Source organism: Sus scrofa, chromosome 3 (genome assembly GCF_000003025.6).
Source record: "Sus scrofa isolate TJ Tabasco breed Duroc chromosome 3, Sscrofa11.1, whole genome shotgun sequence".
NCBI lineage: Eukaryota > Metazoa > Chordata > Mammalia > Artiodactyla > Suidae > Sus > Sus scrofa.
Window position 1 is genome coordinate 97,013,673 of NC_010445.4, and position 20,806 is coordinate 97,034,478.

Consider the following 20,806-nt stretch of genomic DNA (forward strand, 5'->3'; position numbering starts at 1 on the left):
TTTTTCCCTCCAGGCAACAGGTTTTTTTGTTTGTTTGTTTTGTCTTCTTAGGGCTGCACCTGTGGCATATGGAGGTTCCCAGGCTAGGGGTTAAATGGGAGCTACAGCTGCTGGCCTAACCACAGCCACAGCAACGCAGGATCCGAACCAAGTCTGTGACCTACCCCATGGCCCATGGCAACGCCGGATCCTTAACCAACCACGTAAGGCCAGGGATCAAACCTGCATCCTCATGGTTACTAGTCAAATTTGCTTCCACTAAGCCACAACTGAAACTCCTACAGGTAACAGTTTTTAATCAGTTCCTTTCTTGTAACGTAGCTGGATTTTTTAAAAAGTGATTCTTATTACATCATGTTTTCTGATGCAGTTGTAATATTATATTTTACATTTTAAAATCCTGTTTTTAAACAGTAGAAATTGACAGAACACTGTAAACCAACTATAATGGAAAAAATAAAAATCATTAATTAAAAAAAGTTTTTGGTGTTTTATGTAAGTCACCTATACTTTAATAAAAAAAAATTTTCTAAGTAAAGTTAGGTTTTTTTAGAAGCACATGGTGATTTCTTCTAAGAATCATTTTCTTCCTCCTAGATTTAAAAATTGCTGGGTTTATATAATGAGTTTGCTTTAAAACACCCCTGTCATCTTTTTATTACCGGCCTGTTACAGCTGACTAATCTGGTCACGTATGATCCAAAATGATACTGTTCTGGAGTTCCCATCGTGGCGCAGCAGAAACTAATCCGACTAGGAACCATGAGGTTGTGGGTTCGATCCCTGGCCTTGCTCAGTGAGTTAAGGATCCGGTGTTGCCATGAGCTGTGGTGTAGGTTGCAGATGCGGCTCGGATACCGCGTTGCTGTGGCTCTGGTGTAGGCCGGTGGCTACAGCTCCGATTAGACTCCTAGCCTGGGAAACTCCATACGCCACAGGTGTGGCCCTAAAAAGACAAAAGACCAAAAAAAAAAAAAAGAAATGATACTGTTCTACTTGAGCGAAGATGGCCAGTGACCCTGGAAATACAAAATAAGCTATTAAGAGGCTTTCCAGTCTGATCCGGGCAGATAAAATTCACCATTGTCCTTTTTATCATGTTCTGTGGCTGAAAGTGGAATTTTTAGTATGGACGTCTTAGAACATGGGCAATTTTATTCTTCTAGCAGTTTTTGCACTTGGCATGAAATTGTACAATTGTCTGTGATGGGAAAATAAAATCGCATCAACGAATTTTACTTTTGTTCATAATACATTTCCTCACATTAGTAATTTGTGCAGACAGGCTTTTCGGGCCCTAGTAAATGACCAATAATGCTTTCTTAAGTTCATTTGGGTGTCGAAATTTTCACATTTCACACTCTGCAACAGGCTTCTCTCAACTCTGATCAGCTCAAATCAAAATAGCAGACTCAAATTATCAAATTATTAGCTTTGAGAAGAGAATCATGTGCAAAAGTCCAGTCCACAGCTTTGCCAGTGTTTCTTCCTTATTTGCACATTAAGAAAACATGAAGTGAATGAAGGGAAAAATATGAAAAAAGAAAATTATCCCTGATCTTAGACTCTCACCTGATATACATAATTATTTGCTGAGAAAAAAGTGTTTGAAGACAGTGCCTCACTACTTAAGTTTTAAACCTTTTATGTACAACATTTTTTTTTTCCAGTGATACCGGAGAACTAAACCGTCATCCCAGCATGTTTCTCTTACTTTTGGTGTTGGGGAGACTCTACCCTTCCCCGATGGATGGCACCTGTTCTGCTCTCAGCATGGCACCTTTTATTCCCTTTATTATGAGGTACTGTGTGCCTCATGGAGGTAATGGGAGTGGGCAGGGGGGCTTTATGGGGTTATTTAATCCTTTCCTTGTTTCCGAAATTATAGATTTTTTTTTCCTTTAACCTTTGGGAGGGGTCTTGTAAGGCAGGGGCCTGGGAGTTATTGCCTATTGCTGTTGGGTGTCACCATGGATTTAGGCTCTCACATCTACCGCGTAAGTAGTGTTTCCTGGGAGCCCTGCCTGCTAATGGCCATGCAGTGTTGTTAGGAGATACCCCCTTCGATAAACATAGCCTTGGTGTTTGCACTATTCCTGTGCCCAGCCTGGCCAGCATGGGGCAGGCAGTTCTGGCAGATAGCCTGTGTCCAGAGGTTCAAGAGGACACCTGACTCTTCACTCTGCACAACTTTGCTGGTGGCTGCAAGGGGTAGCATCTAGGTGGCAATGCTATGTAGCATGAATTCATGTCCCCACTCATCGTCCCTTTCAAGCTTGGGGTACCTGAGAAAAAGCAACGAGTAAAGCTCACGTGTGGAATCAAATGATAAGAGGTTTTTCTGCTTCTACAGACTATTACCACTTCCTCTGTACTTTTTTTTTTTTTTTTTGAGGTATTTGCCAGCTTCTGATCCCCTTTTTCATTTTGGATCAGTCTTCACTAAACAGGTTCTGGAGAGTATTGAAATTTTCTGATGAAATATTTTAGAAGCCCTGACACTTTAGTTAGCTTTTACCTTCCTGCATACCTCTTGACACAGCAGCACCTTCTTTTTTATATAGCTACCAAAAATTGAAGCAGACTTAGAGCAGAAGGATGAAGCAGACCCAACTCAAGAGAGTGTACTTGTTATTTATGTGGTGTCCTGGGTTCCACTTCCTGGTTTCACAGAGCTGACTGATGCATTTTAATGTGAGAAACCATTAAACACAGATTCTGGTGTGTGATTGCTGTAGCCATTTGTTTGCGCCAAGCGCCGGCTGTGGTGGTGTTATCTGTGATCTCAGAGATGACTCACGCAGATTGGTTTTTGTTTCTTGATACACAGAGTTACCAGCCTCCCTTATCCAGCATTGGGTGATTCATTTTAGGAATTTGGGTCATAAATTTTACTTTCAGGAGCATTGAAAAATTGTACTTTCACATATAACTGGGAAGAACTAAAAATTATTTCAGCAAGTTGATGGAGGAGGGGGGAAGGCACATGTACAGACTCACAATGTACCGTAGAAACAAAGACACGATTAGAACTTCAGCATCCTGTGTGGAGAACATTCCGTCTGTGGAAGCTTATTACTAATCCGTCTGTTATGTGTTGCATCCTAGAAATGAGAAGTTACTACATTGACAGTGTCCTTCCTAACTGTTATTAGTTGTCATATAATCAGAATGCTCATATTACTAATTCAGAGCACCTAGTTACATATACAAAGATTGCACTAACGTGGAGGATTTAAACATTGCCTTAAGGCCGGTGTAGTCGGTGCATCGTGGGGTTTTTTTTTTTTTAGCTCAAAAAACACGAAGAAAGAAATGTACAATTCTTCTGTCCTTCCAGTGAACATGCCTTAGACAGTGATTGCTTTCTACCCGGACAGAGATTCCTAGAGCACCACCACCAGCAGAAACAGAGGTTCCTTAGAGTGTTAGTAGGCTCTGATATATTGAATGTCCATATGTGTTATAGACAGTGCTGCTCAAACTTTAAGATATAAATATATCATTTGGGGATCTCATAAATTCTGATTCCATAGGACTGGGCTGGGGCCTGAGATTTCTGCATTTCCCATCAGTTTCCAGGTCATGCTGATGCTGTGGGCATGCAGATCACAACTTGAATAGCAAGATTAAATTTGGGACAGTACACATTATCAGAACTACACACATGATAGTTGTTTTGTTTTTGTTTTTGTTTTTACTTTTTTAAAACTTTATTTAAATGTATATGTTTTTATTTTTCTAATTATTACAGCACTGCATTTTTTCTAAACATGCTGAAATACAATAAACTGTAAAGAAGAAAATAAAAATCATCCATAATCCTACTACCTAGAGACAGCTAAAATTTATATTAACTTTTAGTCAGAGAGATGATTTTAATAAACTCTACAGTAGTAGGAGCCTACTTGGTCATTGCTTAGTCTATTCAGGAAGTTTATTAGAAGTAGCTTTTGATCAGGAGTACAGAGAACAAGCAAGAAGGTATTCTAAGCAGAGAAGTCAGTAGGAAGTAGACCAGCCCTTGTTGAGCCTCTGCTGTTTGCCAGGCACTGAACTGGGCATTCGCTTACAGTGACTCTGAGAGGAAATTATCCCTGTTGAGGAAACTGAGGTTCAGGGAATGAGTGCGTTATAGAGCTGGAATATGAACCCAAGCTGTAGGGCTTATCAAGAGTGTCGGGAGTACTCTTTGTGTCGTTGTTGTTGTTTTTAAGGGCTGCTCTTGTGGCATATGGAAGTTCCCAGGCTAGGAGTCAAATCGGAGCTACAGCTGGCAGCCTTACACCACAGCCACAGCAACACCAGATCCAAGCCACGTCTTTGACCTACACACAGCTCATGGCAACGCTGGATCCTTAACCCACTGAGCGAGGCCAGGGATCAAACTCACATCTTCATGGATACTAGTCGAGTTGGTTACCACTAAGCCGCAACGGGAGCTTCCAGGGTGTCCTCTTTCCATTACACCAAAATAAACAACTCCCTTTTGTGTAGGCAAGAGTTTTAACTATGCTGAGTAGGCCCATGGGCCCTGAAATTTATGCACCTAGGAATGATTAGGAGCCTATATCCAGTCAGTGGATCATAGTGCAGACTGACTTCAGGGTACAAAAGTCACGCTCCACCAACAGTGGAATCAGCTCCTTACCTTGCTTTTCCAGCAGTGGAGGGCTGATTGGATACAGCCCTTTTCTCAGGCTCGCATCAATGGAGTCATTGCTTAGGGGCATGGGGTTGGTCTGTGACCAGAGGTGGGAGAAGGCTGGCTTTTTCTTGAAAAGAAAGTGGAAGAATCCTAGACTTAGAGTTAGGAAAACTAGTTTTGGGTTTTATCAACCCACTGCTGGGGCAGCCTTATGCTACTCTAAAAATGTTCCCAATCACACCAAGGAGATGAACTGTAAACAGATCTTTTTAAAAATAGTGAATTTGGTAAAACTAGTACACATTTAAATTACTTCTGAGAAAATTATCTGTGAAGAAAGTGAAAGATTGATGATAAAACCTGTCATTCCAAACAGTGTTTGTGGTTCTAGTTGCGGTAAAGTTTGGGCTGTTTGGGCTTGGGATAATAGCTGAAAAGATGGATGTATGCACAACTGGAATGGGCAGTGTTGTATTTTTATGGTATTGCTAATGTTAATTTATGTAGCGGGAAGACCTCTAATCAGGCTCTTGGATACTCTGAGGTTAGCTCAAGAGAAATTTTTCAGCTAGTGGGAGTAGCACAAAGGTTACTCTGACTGTGCTAAAGTGAATCAGTTGGGGTGGGGGGATGTGCTTGGGCTGTGGGATGGAAATCCTGTGAAATCAGATTGTTAGGATCGTGGTACAACTACAGATGTGATAAATTCATTTGAGTAATAAAAAATTAAATTAAAAAAATAAATAAAGCGAATCAGTTGTACAATGAGGAGATGATTAAAAGCCCTAAAGACAGCTTTTTCTTTCCCTTTGATTTACATGTACTTACCTGCCATTTCGTTGCTCTCTGTGAGGTATTTGTAAGTAAGTGTTAGTTGTGTTTTGTCCCTTATTCCACATTTGGCAATGTAAGCTCATATCTGTTGCCTTTTTTGTTGCCTTAACTCTTACAGTTTCTGATTTGATTTTCCAAAGTTAGGCATGTGTGCAGCTATGATTTGTTGCATCATCTTGGAACAGAAGTGATAATGTTAATCCCAACATTTTGTTTACAGGGTTCTTAACAATCCAGTGTGTTTTATGTGCCTGATGCCATGCTGTATCCAGACACATGACCCTTTACCATGCACAGGGGATGCTTTCAATTTAAGGCCATTCACCCTTCAGTTTAGATACCACGAAGCAGAGTGACTCATGTCTTAAAAGGGACCCTGACTAACTCCCTGAATACATTTCACTAGTGTCCCCTTGAGACTTTTCTAGAGACCAAAATATCTCTGGACACACACCTTCGAATCTCCTTTCATAAACAGGTTTCAAATTTGAATTGAAGAGCTGTAGGAAACCAAGTATTTCCCAAAGCCAGGTGACAGAGCATGGGGCCCTGACCAGAGCAAAGGCCCTGGACTCAAGAGACTTGGTTCTCTCTAAGCTCTGCCATTTATTCACTGGCTGGTTGAGCAAGGTTCTTACCCTCCCTGGACCAGTGTGGTACCTGTGTATGTGGGTTCCACTTGAGACAGAAAGTGCCTTCTGTTAACTGAGGTTAATACCTGCGGGAAAAGTCCCTCCACTGCCTTTTATTCACAATTGGATGCTTTTAAAAGGATTTCCCCACCCTCCCCCTTTTTTTGACTTATTTTCATTGCCAAAGATTTTCAGTATGTTTTCCCAAAATCATTTCAGTCCTTGTTCACTTTAGATAAATTCTCAGTTAAATCTACTTTTCTTTTCTCTGAAAAAAACTGAGGTACAAATAACCATACGATCTTAATTAAACATGTGGCAATGGAAATCACCTATCCCGACCTATACAATGAAAACTTTTTCAGTTGTGATATTAAAAAATCCAGTCAACGATCAAAAAATTGAAAAATATGTATTTTATGTATTTAAAAAGTATTGAACCTTTTGATTGTACCAGTCTTAGAGAGGAAGGATAGGGAGTCCAAGAATTAAGAGTTCTTTTAAGCCTGTGATATTGGGAAATAATATTGATTGTTTTCTTTTCCTTGAAAGTTGCATAACTCAAGAATTATCACTTTACTCCTCACCCAGGTGAAAGTGGAAAGATCTTGTTTGCCATAAGGTAGAGTTGGGGGTTTTGCAGTAGACAATAGATGGCTTCTACCTTCATTTGTAATACCAGGAACTTCCCTTCAGGGCTGCACATTTCTGTCTGTTCTGTCTTCCCAGAATCCTTGTAGATGAGTGGAAGGTAGGATTTGCTTTATAGAGAGATACCTGGAGCAGAGGCAGTTGAGACTGCTGGGAAGGAAGACGACATCCCCACCTCCCTTTCCCTCCACCGCAGCCCCTAATCATCGCTCCCTGTAAACTGCTGTAGCATTAACTTAAACCTCTTAGCTTGTTATCCTTTAATCCTGTATCAAAATATTGTAGTTTATATGCTCAACACTTCTTCTCTCCAAATAAATCTTCATCTCTTTCCATGGAGAAGCAGCTATGGATTTTTTTGGTTTTTCATTTTTGGTACTCTTCTCTGCCTAGCCCTGTTTGGATACAGAGACTGAATTATTAACCTAAAAGTGAAACTAACTGTGAAATGAGACATTTCGTGCCTTAGCAGATCTGTGTATCTATGAAATGCTTATGGGACTCCTACAATATTGGAGCCACATTTCATATCCCACTGGTGACTGGTTATGTAGAAAGGCAGCTCAGCTGGGCTTTGCGTTTTACCTGGCCTTTGAGGAGTCTTGCATTCTAGTGTGAGTTCTGACATTGCTTCATTTCGACGTCGCCTACCTGACCCTCGGTTCCTTTTCTATGAAGTTAAGCTATGGGACATTACCTAGGTCCTCCTTGGCCTCGTGAGCCTATGACCTGAGACCTTCCTAGACTCTGAACCCCTCTCCCCTGACTGCTGTCCAGTCAAGGGATCTGGAAGTCCATCTTGCAGCTACCCTGCTGCAGGCTTCAGAGCCAAATGAGAGGAGCCTAGATTGATAAGAGGAGGGGGAGCTCATAGAATTATAAACAAGCCAAAATGCATAGGGGAAAACCTCCCAGATTAATGTGGCAAGAAAGGAGGGCCCCTAAGTGCTTCGGGCCCTCAAGTCTGTATAATGGGGATAATCCTGACCACAAAATAGCAGATAAAAGCACCTTAGTTTGCTTAAGAAAAATTCTAGAGAAAGAAAGGACTTGATAATGCAATGGTGATAGAGAGGGCAGACTTTTTTTTTTCTTTTTTTTTTTAACTCCTGCTTTGGCTTTGTCCCTGCCAGTAAGCTGAAAGGAAGTCCCTGAAGCCAGATGTAGGTGAGGTGATAGAAAAAGAACACTGTCTCTTGCAGATGAAAGCAAATCCCTGGACCCAGACAACTTACAGCCTCCGGTGCAAGTTAGCCTAGAACCAAGTCAGTAATTGGGGGATATGTGGAATGGGAATGTTATCCTAGAAGCTGCAGAAAGATTTCAAAAGAGAGGAGAAAAGGGATATTTTATCAGTGACCAACCAGTTGTGCTGATACTGATACTGATTTTTTTTTTTTAGACTGGATCATTCAGTGTATTACTTGCAAGTGCTTCATATTTTATTTGCTGAAAGCTAGTAAGGATTCCCTAAGAATTAGTCATGCTGATCTCATTGTTTTGATGGGCTTACTAGTCTGATAGATGAGGACAATGCTGCCTAATTCAACATTTGAATTACTTACTTAAAATGAAGACAGACTAGATTGCATGCTTGTTAGGTTTGCATGTAAGGAAATATAACTGGTGATGGATCCAAACTCAAAATAGTCTTTAAGCTTGGGAGTAACAAACACAAATTCAGGTTAGTGGCCATTACCTCTGTGTATCAGGGAAGGAAGGGGATGGAACTGAAAAAGCGTATTCTTTTTTTTTTTTTTTTTTTGTCTTTTTGTCTTTTTGCCTTTTCTAGGGCTGCTGCTGCGGCATATGGAAGTTCCCAGGCTAGGGGTTGAATCGGAGCTATAGCTGCCGGCCTATGCCAGAGCCACAGCAACGAGGGATCCGAGCCGCGTCTGCAACCTACACCACAGCTCACGGCAACGCCAGATCCTTAACCCAGTGAGCAAGGGTGGGGACTGAACCTCAACCTCATGGTTCCTTATCGGATTCCTTAACCACTGAGCCACAACGGGAACTCCTGAAGAAGCATATTCTAGGAGCTTCAGTTTTCTTCATGATGTGTCCTTAAGCTGGGTTTTGGGCAAATGGTTGTCATAGTATTTTTTGTACTTTATTTTTTTTAATTGAAGTACAGTTAATTTACAATATTGGGCCAATCCTTGTAATCTCCTTTTGATATGTCTGATATGTTCAAATTTGAAAAATATGATTTCAAAATAGCCTTGGAAGACTGAGACATATTGGTCTTATCAGAGAACACTTGATTTTTCAAAGAAAAGTCAAAATTATGTACATATAGACTGAGAGCTGTCCGGCTTCATAGCAGTTTTTTATGAAAACATCTTGGGGTTTGGGATTTCCTGGTGAGCCCCAGAGGACTAATATCACACAGTTGCTGCCTCTAGGTTATGAAGGCGAGAGTCCCCCTGAATTCTGTTGGTCAAACTAAATCCACATTATTCTGCTATTATGTTATTCTGCTGTGGGCTTCCCATTTGAGGAGGGTCACTGATAAACCAATATTTATCCAGAGGAGGTGACCAAAATGAGGAGGAAGCTAAACATCTGGAAATAATTAGATTATTATCTGGAAATGATTATCTGGAAAAGACTTAGAGGCAACATGATAATGGCCTTCACATATCAGAGAGGCTGCCATATGGCAGAAGGCACATAATTTCTCTCTTGTGCTCCCAATGGGAAAGTAGGAGAGAGAGTTCAGATTTTAATATTAAAAAAGAATTTTGTGAAAGTAAGCATTCTCCATCAAGAGAACGAGCAGATTTCCGTAATACCGCGATGCTGGAAAGTCGTCAAGGAAAACCGATCACATGTTGTGCATATTTTTAAAAGGATTTCTACAGTGCAAATGAGGTTGGGTTGCATGACCATCAAGGCATCTTTTTGAGCTGTCTTATTTCAGAATAGCTGAACAACCCAGCCATAGATTCCAAATGTGCAATAAAATGATAAGCCTGCCTCTAAACCTGTAACACATTATTTGTGTGTTTTTATTCATGGGTTCCTCCATCTCCCAGTTGGGGTGCCATTCTTGGTCTGCTTCAAGAATGGGGTGATCTGCTCCATGGTGCCCTCCAGCAGTTAATCCACTTAAATTTAGCTTCTAAGTAACTTCTATAACTTTGTTCTAGAAAGTTCTGAAAACATTTTTTTTTTTTTTTGGCCCATGGGATGTTATGTCTGAAAAGCATTCCTTATTAATTTCATTATCTTTTTTTTTTTTTTGTGGTTGCTATATTTTTCTGCATTCCAGATGTTGTCTTGAGCCACATTTGTTTTCTGATAAGTACAAGGAACATCTGAATCCTTGAGAAAAGTCAGAGATGCTTTTTTTTTTTTCTGAAGAATGGCTAAAATAGATACTTCTTTGTTGTCCAGACTTCCTGAAGGATCTTCTTCAAACAGAGATGTCTGTAGAGAGAATACAGGAGTTGCCAATCCTAGCCCGTTGCAAGTAGAAACCCCTGAGAACAGGGCTTTCCTGGTGCTGTTCATGTAGCACTTCCTCCTGTCTGGCAGCCCTAGAGGTTCAGGGCTCCACCCTTCCTGTGGTTACTGGTAAATTCAGTGAGCCTTAGAGAATGGGATTAAAAGGTTAGGAATCTCCCTATACAGTCCTGATCTGCTAACAGTGGTTGGCTGAAAGAAGGGAACCTAACATCCCATTAACATGTAGAAATTCTGACCTCTGACTGGTGTGATTCTGAGACCAGGCCAGGCTTTGAGCAGGATTGTCAAGGTGTAGCTGTTCAGTTGAGCTCAGGGCTTTTTTCAGTGCTCGGTTTTCCTCTTTGCCTGTACGCCAAATCTGTGCCCACTCCTTCCTTTCATACAGACATGGAGATGACCCTTCTCATTACGTTCCTTTGAGCTGTTTGTTATATTACAGAGATACACATTTTGAAGTAAAGTCGTGAATCTAGGTGGTGGAATTTTAGGCCTTACATAACGAAGGACCTAAAAGCAGAGATTGGAAGGTTGTTTCCTAATGCTGGTGAAATCACAGTTTGTTGGGCAACTGTCTACTTGGTCTCCTGTTTATCGTGGCCCTGCTTAGCTAGTGCTTTATTTGGAGGGCTTTGCTCATGACCTTCTGAATTTCCAAATTCCACCCGGGGTAGCTGAAGCTCAGCGTGTGGAATGAAATCATGTTTTCCATGTTGGGTGGGCTTTTTTGCAAAGCGTTCTGGCGTAAAAAGATACTCTGTCATCTGTCACCAATTTTTATCTCCCCGTTCCTAGAGAAGGGCCTGGCCAACTTCATCTCTGGTGCCATTTCTCTTTAAGACCATCTTCTAAATGTGTTTTTGAGCAAAAGGCATGAGGAATTCACCTCTTACGGAATGCATTGACAAAGCAAGCTAGAAAAACAAAACTTGTAGGGACCAGCTTTTCTTTAGTGTTATCTGTTACCTCAACAGGCCAGTTCAGGTCATGTTAGAACAAGTGATTGGATCTGCAAACAGCCTCATTCTTAGGTGAAATTTGTGACAATGAGGACAATCCATGGCCTATTGCTGCTGTTCACTCTCAAACTTGGAATCCAATCAGTTAATAGATTAACCAAGTAATTGTTAAATATCCATTGTATGCCTAGCTAGCCTTAGGTCTTCGGTTAGATGCAAAGTAAAGAGAAAAGGTCTTCATCCTTGAAGAACTTAAGATCTTGCTCATGAGATGAAACCTACACTTGTGAACCTGACATACTGTCTATAAACCACTTAATTGTATGGCAGATACACTAAGGACCAAGGGCCTATGAACAAGGGGAGCAGCATGGGCAGACTGGAGAAGTTCAGGAGGCTTTCCCTAGTAGCAAGGCAGGAAAAGAACATGGGAATTCCGTCTGCTATCCTGAGGACTTTTAGAAATTGCCCGTGCCAGTTAGCAGCTCTTGCGAAAGGCAGTAGACAGTAGGACGTTACAAGGGGGAGATTTTAACAGAGGCTTATGATGCATAACCTGGAAGTCATCCTAAAGAGCATTGCTTCCACTTGAATCAAGGCTGCCCCAGGAAATTCACAAGATAACTGGTTTGCTGCTTAGCAGGAGAAACCATGGTGGATCTTTGGTACTTGAATAAAGAACAGTATTTGTTTATTCCCAAGTATTGCATTTCCAAATCTTATGGAACGGATGAGTGGTAATACGGAAATTATTACAAATGCAGTGATATTTAAATTTTAAAATATTTTGATATTTTTACCTTAGGAGCTTCTAGTGCCTTAGTCTTAATCATTTTCTCAGAAATTATAGCCAGGGTGCTCAGCAGGCATTTTCAATGCTGAACTGAAGGATTTGAGAGTACCAAGCCCCAAATGCCACTTGATATGAAGTCATTCCCTACATGGTAGGGAACATTTTAAAGTCAAAACTGTATTTTTTTTTTTTTTCTCTCTTTAGGCAGAAAATCCGAATTAGGGAGTGGAGTATGAAAGTAAAGAGGAATTATAGTAGGCTTAAAATGAGGACAGGGTCAATGAATGACATACCATGTTTTGGTTATCTTGCCCTGATTGGCACGGTGTTTTCTTCCTCCTCTCCTCAGGCCTTGACCCTTACTGGTCTATTTATAATCTTCTAGTTGAAACGAGCTGCCTGAGTCACATCAGCTGCACAAGATACATTCACCCCTCATATCCTTTGACTTCTTCCCTTTGTATCTTATTTCCCCCATTTGCCTTGAACATGAAACTCTTGGCTGATCTTGCCTCCCCTCCACATAGTGACAGGTGTTCTCTTCTTCACCAGTCATTGGGGTCTTTCACTCTGTTTTGTGAGCACTCTTCATTACCAGTTCATCCACTCATTAAGTGTATTTGCTGAGAGCCTACTTTGGGTCGCTGCCCAAATCCAGTGCCCCTACTTCCATCACCTCTTCTTTATAAGAGAAAATAGAGGCCTTCAGGCATGGATTCGCTCCCTGGAGACACCCACTCTACCTACCGCCATAGGCGGCAGCCCCTCTGATTTATAGCCAGACTCTTGAAAAAAGGTTGTGTTTACTGTCTCTGTTTCCTGCTTTCTTATCCTTAAACCACTGTGGCCTGGATGCTTTTGCAACGACTTCACTGAAGCTTTACTGACAGAGGTGAAATAGGAGTGACCTCCTTGTTACAAAAACTACTGGATGCTTTTCAGTCTTTATCTTTCTGGATCTTTCTCTGGAATTTGGCACTATTGCACCCTGCCTTCTTCAAGGTGCTCTTCCTCTGTGGCCATTGCTTCTTCCTCCTCTTTCAAGACCCCATTCTTCATGCTGCCTCTGCTCAATGTTGGTGCACCTGTTCGTCCTGCCCTCTGCTCTCTTCTTTTTCATCTTGCGTGTACTCGCCCATCCGCAACTCACATACATTGATGAGTCAGTCCGACACCTAGAACTTGCCCAGAATCATAGATTCAGCTTTCTAGTGGACTACTCCTTCTGCGTGTCCCACAGACATCTAAACATCAGCAGTTTCCAAACAAGCTCCCAGGTAGTTCCTCTGCACGCTGAGGTCTGACCAGACATCTCTTGGGGCTTAGCACAATATCTAGCATCACATTCCCCCTGGCAAGCTGGAGTTAGGGGACTTCTTGCAAGGAAACAGGACTCCGGGTGTTATAGAGGATCGTGTGTTCATATTTACTCAGTAACAAAGAGACATTGGTTTAAAAAGTCATTGACTTTTCATATCCTTCTAGTAAGTTTGAAGTGGTTTGCTTTTTTTTCCCCTTAATATGGATGGCAGCAAGTGGCAGGTGTTGGTAGCTTTCTTTAGAGATGGAAAAGTCAAGGCCCACAAAGAGTAATAAGCAGAATATGTCCACAGTCAAAAGAAGTGATTCATTAAGGAGTCAGGGTTGATTCGCTTATTCATTTACTCAACAGATAATTACTGTAAGCATCGATTATGTGTCTGGCACAATAGAAATACAGTGGAGCATTTTTGGCATAATGGGATATCCTTTGTGCTTTGCTGCTTGTTGGTCCCTATCTTCTATGCTCTGATTTTTGTCCATCTGCTTAGTGATAAGTGATAATAACTAGCAAGTGTTTACGAGGGGCCAGACGTTGTTTTAGGACTTAACACGTACTCATTTAATCATCATGGCAATGCTACAAGGTCCCTAATGTTATTATTCCCATCCTACATCCTACAGAGAGAGACAGTTGGGCAGTAGGAAATTTAGAAAGCTGCCCTAGGTCAATGCGCTAAGAAATGATAGGCCAGAGTTTGAACCCGGCAACCTGGCTCCAGTGCTCTTTGCCATTCTCTTAGCTCTGCTAGTGCTTAACACTACCATACACCCTTTTGCTCATCTGTTTATGATGCATTGTCTGTGGCGTATGACAAGCTAGTTCTCAGGGTGCCAAAATTAACCTGCAGTTTTAAATAGCAGACATTTGGGCTTACTTTGCTTTCCTGTGATATCTCTCCCCTGCCTCCCTTGGGCATTGCTCTGGCCATGGCTTCATCTTCTAATCTGAAATCAGTAGAAAAGGAAGAAAACTTGCAGTTAAGCCCAAGTGATTGTGACAGGTTGCTAAATAAAACTGGCTCAACTGAATTTCTGAGATTCTTGAGAAACAGAATTTCTTACAAAAGAAGTTTTCCTTATAATAGGAAATCACGGGGCATTGCACAGTTGCAAGTGTCTTAGCAAAGAGAAAATGTGTCTTGAGGCTAAGAAGCCTAAAGTCTTAATGAGGTTATTTGGGGGCTGCTACTGAGGCATAATTTTTAAACTATTAGAAAATATTTTTTCCATACGACTTTACCATCTTAAATTTTTCCTGTTGACAACATAATTTTGAAAATCTTCAGGGTTGTTGAAAGAAAGAAGAAAACTAGCATTTATATAAGCAATATATACAAAGTGCTTTTGTACACTTGATCATCCCCTTATTACTCTCTTCAAAGAAAACAGAATCACAAGGTTATCAATATGTGTTGAAATTTTTAAAAAGTGCCAACATTTTCTTCTGTGGTAATCCTAAACTTTAAATGGATGCCTTAAAAAGGCAAGTCTGAGTCAGTGAAATGTTCAAATTATGGAATATTATGAAATGAAAGTTTCATTACTCCAAATTGTAGTTGTAATTTAGGGAACTGCTTTAATGGGTGGGTAACAATAACACCTCGAGGCCTCTGAGGTGGGTTGAAATCCCCTCTGTTTCCTCAATTTAGTGTGTTTCAAGTGCAAAGCCGTCCCTCCTTCACCCACCAAAGGCCACCAGCCAAACCTGCTGGAGGACACACTGAGAGGAGATGTGTGCGAGGCACCCCCTGGGTTGTTTTGTTCTGTTTTGTTTTGTTGGGCATCCGGGAAAATTCCAGGTCTGGGATATTTGTGTCCTGGCCACCAGTCCCCAAGGGATGGCCACATTTCTCCCAATTGTAAATGAAATGCTCAGTCCCAGAGGTAAACTTTAGCTCCGCCTCAGCCTGCAGAATCACAAAATCAAAATGAGGCAGGTCCACATGAATGAGATTTTCTGTCTGGTCTCTACAATGTCCAGAGCATTAGCAAATACCTGTTTGTCTGAAGGGTGCTGCTGTGTAAAGAAGCCCCCTCCTTTTTAATTATTGCAATCATACAGGAAAAGGCCATCTGTTTTGGTGGAAACTGTGGAAATATATCTAGGTAGCCAAGGAAAAACTGGATTGTTCCTGAAGGATGTGTCACACCAACAAGAAAATAATTTACAAAGCAGTGGGTAGAAAATATTTTCAAACACTGAACAAATAAGTCCCTTAAGCTATCCTTTTGGGTGATGGTGAATAGTGTTGGTTTGTTTTTTGCTTGGCTGTTTATTCATTTTTTCTTGTTCCCCAGAAGACTCTCTTTTTCCTGTAAAGCCGGAGTTTAAGGCTCAGCTTCTTTTCAGCTTGGATAAAAACGAAAAGTAAAATTCTTTTAATACTAATTATAACCTGCATAAATCTAGCGAAGAGAAACTTAAGAAATGTAATTCTTGTTTTCTAGCTGAGCTTCAGTGCCATATAATTAATATAATTCAATCACTTCTTACCCATTTTTGTTTTCTGCATGATTTAAGACATTAGAATTTAATTCATAGCCAGAATGAAAACCGGACTTAGGAAGAACTTGAAAGGCCTAGAGAGGGATTTGCATTCTGCTGCATGGTTGAACAGGTCCCTAAAGTAGCAGCTTTAGAATGCCATGTCCTGATAGAATTCCCCGTGGAAAACTGGCCAGCAGAGCGGTTTCCTAGCCCTCCCCCTGGTCTGCACACTGTGAACTGTCCTGAGGGCCCTGGATGTGAACTAGGGGGCTTCACAGGATTGCTCCACAGCCTGACAGAAGGGCACGGGGCTGACTGGGCAATCTGTGCTCTGGTTTATTAGCCCCAGGCTGTGGGTTTTGAAGTTGGCCAGCCACCCTGGCTCAACCTTGGATAAATATTCCTGGGTTCTAAGTAGGAGGGGGAATTCAAAGCCCTGTTTTTCCTTCCACAACCAATCCGTGGCATGTTATGAGGTCTGAGTGGGGTGGCTGTGTTTGGAGGGGGTAAGGGAACATGTCCTAATTAATATGTATTCCCCTAGTCACTCAGAGGACCGGGTTCCAACCCACTTTATTCACCCAGACCAGCTTCGCCCCTAGGATGGTTGAAACGTATATGAAATGATTTGAGAGGTCATAAGCAGTGCCTTTTACCCATCCCCCCCACACACACACACCCCAATTTTCTCAGAAGCCTCTTTTCCCTTTTGAGCTGAATCTTGAAGTTGCTGAGGTAAACATTCATTCTTTAGGTATATCGTTTTGATCCCCTCTAAACGGAAATTCCACTGTGAGGTATGTTACTTTAAGGTATGATTGGTCACTTAAACCTCAGTGTGAATCACAGTGTTTAAGATTCATTGATTTTGTCTAGAAGAGACATTGGTCAGGTGGATTCATGGGTCGGGTGTGGTGTTAGAGAGGGGCCGGGCGGTGGGGAGAGGGTGTGGACCTTGGAACAAGGACAGATTGCGCGTTGCCAGCTTCACACGTGTGGCCTGGAGGAGAACCGCAGTGGCTTCTTCCCCACCAGAATTTGCTTCCCTGCGTTCAGTGCAGCGGGCGTCCTCCTGTTTCCCACTGACCTCTCCCTGCTGGCCGGGAGAGACCTGGAGGTCTTTTTACAGCTTTGACTCTTCCTCACCCCCTTCTAGACGTAGTTCCATTTCCGTTCCAAGATGAAAGCTTGCCTTTGTCCCTTCCCAGAATAGTTCCAGGCAGCAGAACACAGTGAATCCTTCAGATAAAAGACCTGCTGATAAAATGCCAGATCGTTATCAGAGAAGCAAAGTGGGGGGGAGTCGAGTCCCTACCGTTAATTACCTGCTTACAGCTTTGTTTCTATCCTGTCCATTTGGGGGCATGTTTTCCTTGGATAGTTTCTTGTCTGTGTTTTGAACGTAGGTTGATGTTTGTAAAAATCCCAAAGGTCAGAGAATAGTGGGTTCTTTATTTTCTGAAAGCTTTAGTGGCAATGAAGAGAGTATCAGGGCTTCTATCTTCCACCTGGAAGGAAATGGACAGATGCTTGGTTCTGGCAGTTCTTTCCTCACCTCCAGCAGACAAACCCTAGTGTGCTGAATGAACTCCGACTTTGAATACATAGCTAAGAGGCTACCTGGAAACAATGACATTTCTCTCTGCAAAGCCATGAGTATTAACCAGTGAATGCCTGGCAATCTAGACATTGAGGCCCGAGTCTAAAATGGTCTAAAACTACTTGGTAAATGTGCTTAATGCCACTGACCTGTACACTTAGGAATGTGAGTTTTATGTTATAGTTATTTTACCACAGTGTAAATGAGTGAATGAATGACCGATACTTGTTCCCTGGCAACTCCAATACTTTGGATCCACCTGGAAATACCGCAGGGTCAGGCTGTGCATGGTCTGCTTTGCATTGAACACAACTGCTGTTGCCTGTAAGCCACTGTGCATCCTTTTAAGAACCGTGAGACCGAAAGCACAGAGATCCTGATTGAACACAAGATGAAAGCCCGTTTTGCCACCATCATATGGACATACTAGGAAGCCTGGGACTGGAAAAGAGCCCCATCTTGAAAATGGTTGGTTCTAAAGCACTGTCCTTCCACAGATGTAACAAGAGGGGGGAGTAGGTCTCTTGGTGGCTGGGATAGTAGGTGCATCTATTGCTCTGATTCTCAAATAGTGGCATTGAAAGGCTCCATGGCTGGAAGTAGCAGAAGTTCACCTCCTCTGTGTATCTGCAGCCATCGAGTGGCAGCACGTGTTTCTTCACCACAGTAAATTCCTGTCTGACCTTATATTTTCCTATTAGGTTCTCTTTTCAGTCCAACTTATTTTTGCTATAATACTCTTAACCAGTGATTCCGCCAGCTTTGTCAGCCTCACTGATGATGGGGGTTCATTTTGTCCACTAGACTGTTGCTTTTCTTTTGGCTAAGCCATGAAACTTCTCAAATTTTGCAAACATATTTTCTGGTGATATAGCTGCAATATGATTTCAGGGAAAAAAGAAAGAAAGTATGAAAATAGCTGTGTTCCTAATCAGGCAGCTTTTTTTCTTGTTAACCCCAAAAGCCCTGAACTCAGAACTCCCACTAAAAGGTGCTGCTTTTTTCCTGTAAAGGAGAGTGAGAACAGTATTCCTACCATCATTTGAAGGTAGTTGTGAAACATTCACCATGGTTCAATACCTTTCTGATATTTAAGTTTAGTATTTTCCTTAGAAAAGCCAAGAACCTATAGGAATTTAGGAAGAAGCCAAGGTAAATTTAAAATATAAAAGCTCACGTTGAATGAAACCAGTAAAAACAAGCCCTGACCTTCTCATACATAAGAAAAATTTGCATTTAAGAAAATATTCTTTTAGGAAATAAAGACTTCAGCAAAATAACATGGGTAGATAAAGCAGTCTGCTGTGAAAAGTACATCTTAAAAATCTCCACTTCAAAAAGTAAGGTTTCTTTCTTGCTTTCTTCTTGACTAACGGTTTTGTCAGAATAATCATTTGAATAATAAATGGATACTTTGAAGTATGTAAGGGAGTGGAGAATTTTTCTGTGCCTTGTACGAACTGGTGATACAGATTATAACCTCAGTGATTCCAAATTCCACCAATTTACCAAGGATCCAAATACTAGCAATTGTAGCCAAAGCCATAGAAATCTACTGATGAAATAATGAGCATGAACGGAAGTGATCCAGATTCTTTTCTTTTGAAATGTTGTGTTTATTAGATCTTAGCACCCAGAAGTTAAAACAGTATTGAATTTCATACATAGCCCTTTATTTGTAATCTTAGGCTGAAGGTTACGTCCTTGGCATGATTGAAGAATGACTCATACAATTTGCACTGACTTGTTGGTGTTTTTTTTTTTTTTTTTTTTTTTTTTTGATGGGCACAGAGGGAAGTTGGGGAGTAATGTAGTATTGAACTAATGCTAAATTTATTAATTGAATTCAAATGGGAATAAAGAGTGTCGTTGAATGGTTTTTATTTCTTTTTATATTCATGTATATACCCTCTATGAAGATTCTCTTGAATGTTACTTATGCTTAAAATGCAATATTTTTTGGCTACTAAAAGTAGCAGTAGAAATCAGTAGTGATTTTTCTTCTAGTAAATACATCAAATTGTGTCACAACCTTCAGTCACATGGACATATTGGAGGATGTGACCAGAAGTCTTTACTGACATGGTCCCCATCTTAAAAATACGGTGACCATGAAATGAATGTATTAAGCCTTAGTCACAGCCCAAGGAAGGGCTTAAAAAGGTAATGTGATTCTTCTTATAATTAGCAACCTAATTAAATGCTGGGAGGCTTCAACCATATAGTAATATACCTTGCTTCTGAACAAAGATAACACCACCACTGAAACTGTATACTTGTAACACTAGTATTTTTTTAATTAGTGATAGGGTATGTGGGTATGTGTGTGTGTAATCTGTTTTGTTTCATCTTCAAACTTTGCACAGCAGTGTCCATTGTGCATTCATTGGGACTGTGTTAAATGGTGTACTAACTTGGTTTGTTTGTTCAGAAATGATTCAAACTGGGATGAGTTGAAAATTACTTTTTCACCATGGAATAAAGAAATGATCAAAATAAGCAAAAATAAAAATTATGAGCAAACAGTTTCAATCTGTTCAAGATGGAGGGGAAAAAATCTGTTTTTCCGTAATAACCACGTGACAAATTCTAGTGCTAAATGCATAGTTTATTAAAGCTAGCCCAAGAGATTTGGCATTGCTTGGGTGAATGGTGTGAGTTGTCAAGTGTATGTAAGAGTCATACAATTGAATTTCTTTGAACATTTGTTACTGTTGTTCAGGCCTCTGGTGGTAAAATTGTCTTATAGTTGAAACATGCTGGGTTTTGCAACTACTGCAGGCTCAGGAGTCAGATAGACCTGACTTTGAATCTTAGCTTATCTGTTCAGTTCTTTTGTCACTTAATGTCTCTGAGCCTGTCCTAGAAGAGCATGTGGAAGATTTGGAACATAGTTCTGGGGGGAAAAGAAAAAAAAAAGAAGTTTTTAAAAAAACTCTTAATTTGATTAATTGTTAGGATTTAAGTGTTTATTGATTTGATTCTTTAATTGTTAGGATTTAAGTGTTTATTGTTTTGATTCTTTACATCTTTTTTTGATTAGCAAAGAAAGGTTAATTCTGGTCTTAAAAGTTCAAAGGAAATAGCTGGGTTTGTTTAATATGAAGAAGAGAAGATTTGGGATGTTTAGGAGATGAGACTGGAGCCTGAGAAGTGAGACTAAGACAGGACTGTAACAACTTTTCTAACATGTATGAAATGTTATTCTTTTTAAAAATAAGCATTTTTGAGGTATAATTGACATAAAATAAACTGCACTTGTTTAGAGCATACATTTTGGCAGGTTTATACACCCATAAAACTGTCAAGATAATGAACGTATCTATCACCCCCAGAAGTTTCCTTGAGCACCTTTCTAACCTTCTCCAACCCTGCCCCATCACCTGGCAACAGCTGTTCTATCACTG

General features: G+C 40.8%; 1 protein-coding gene across 1 annotated transcript in view; it reads left to right on the top strand.

The window, feature by feature from the left end:
• THADA (THADA, armadillo repeat containing) overlaps window positions 1-20,806 on the top strand; it is a 324,874-nt gene that overhangs the window by 141,495 nt on the left and 162,573 nt on the right. Inside the window, 1 exon segment of the mRNA XM_021088406.1 lies at window positions 1,671-1,802. Coding sequence (XP_020944065.1) covers window positions 1,671-1,802 — 132 coding nt within the window.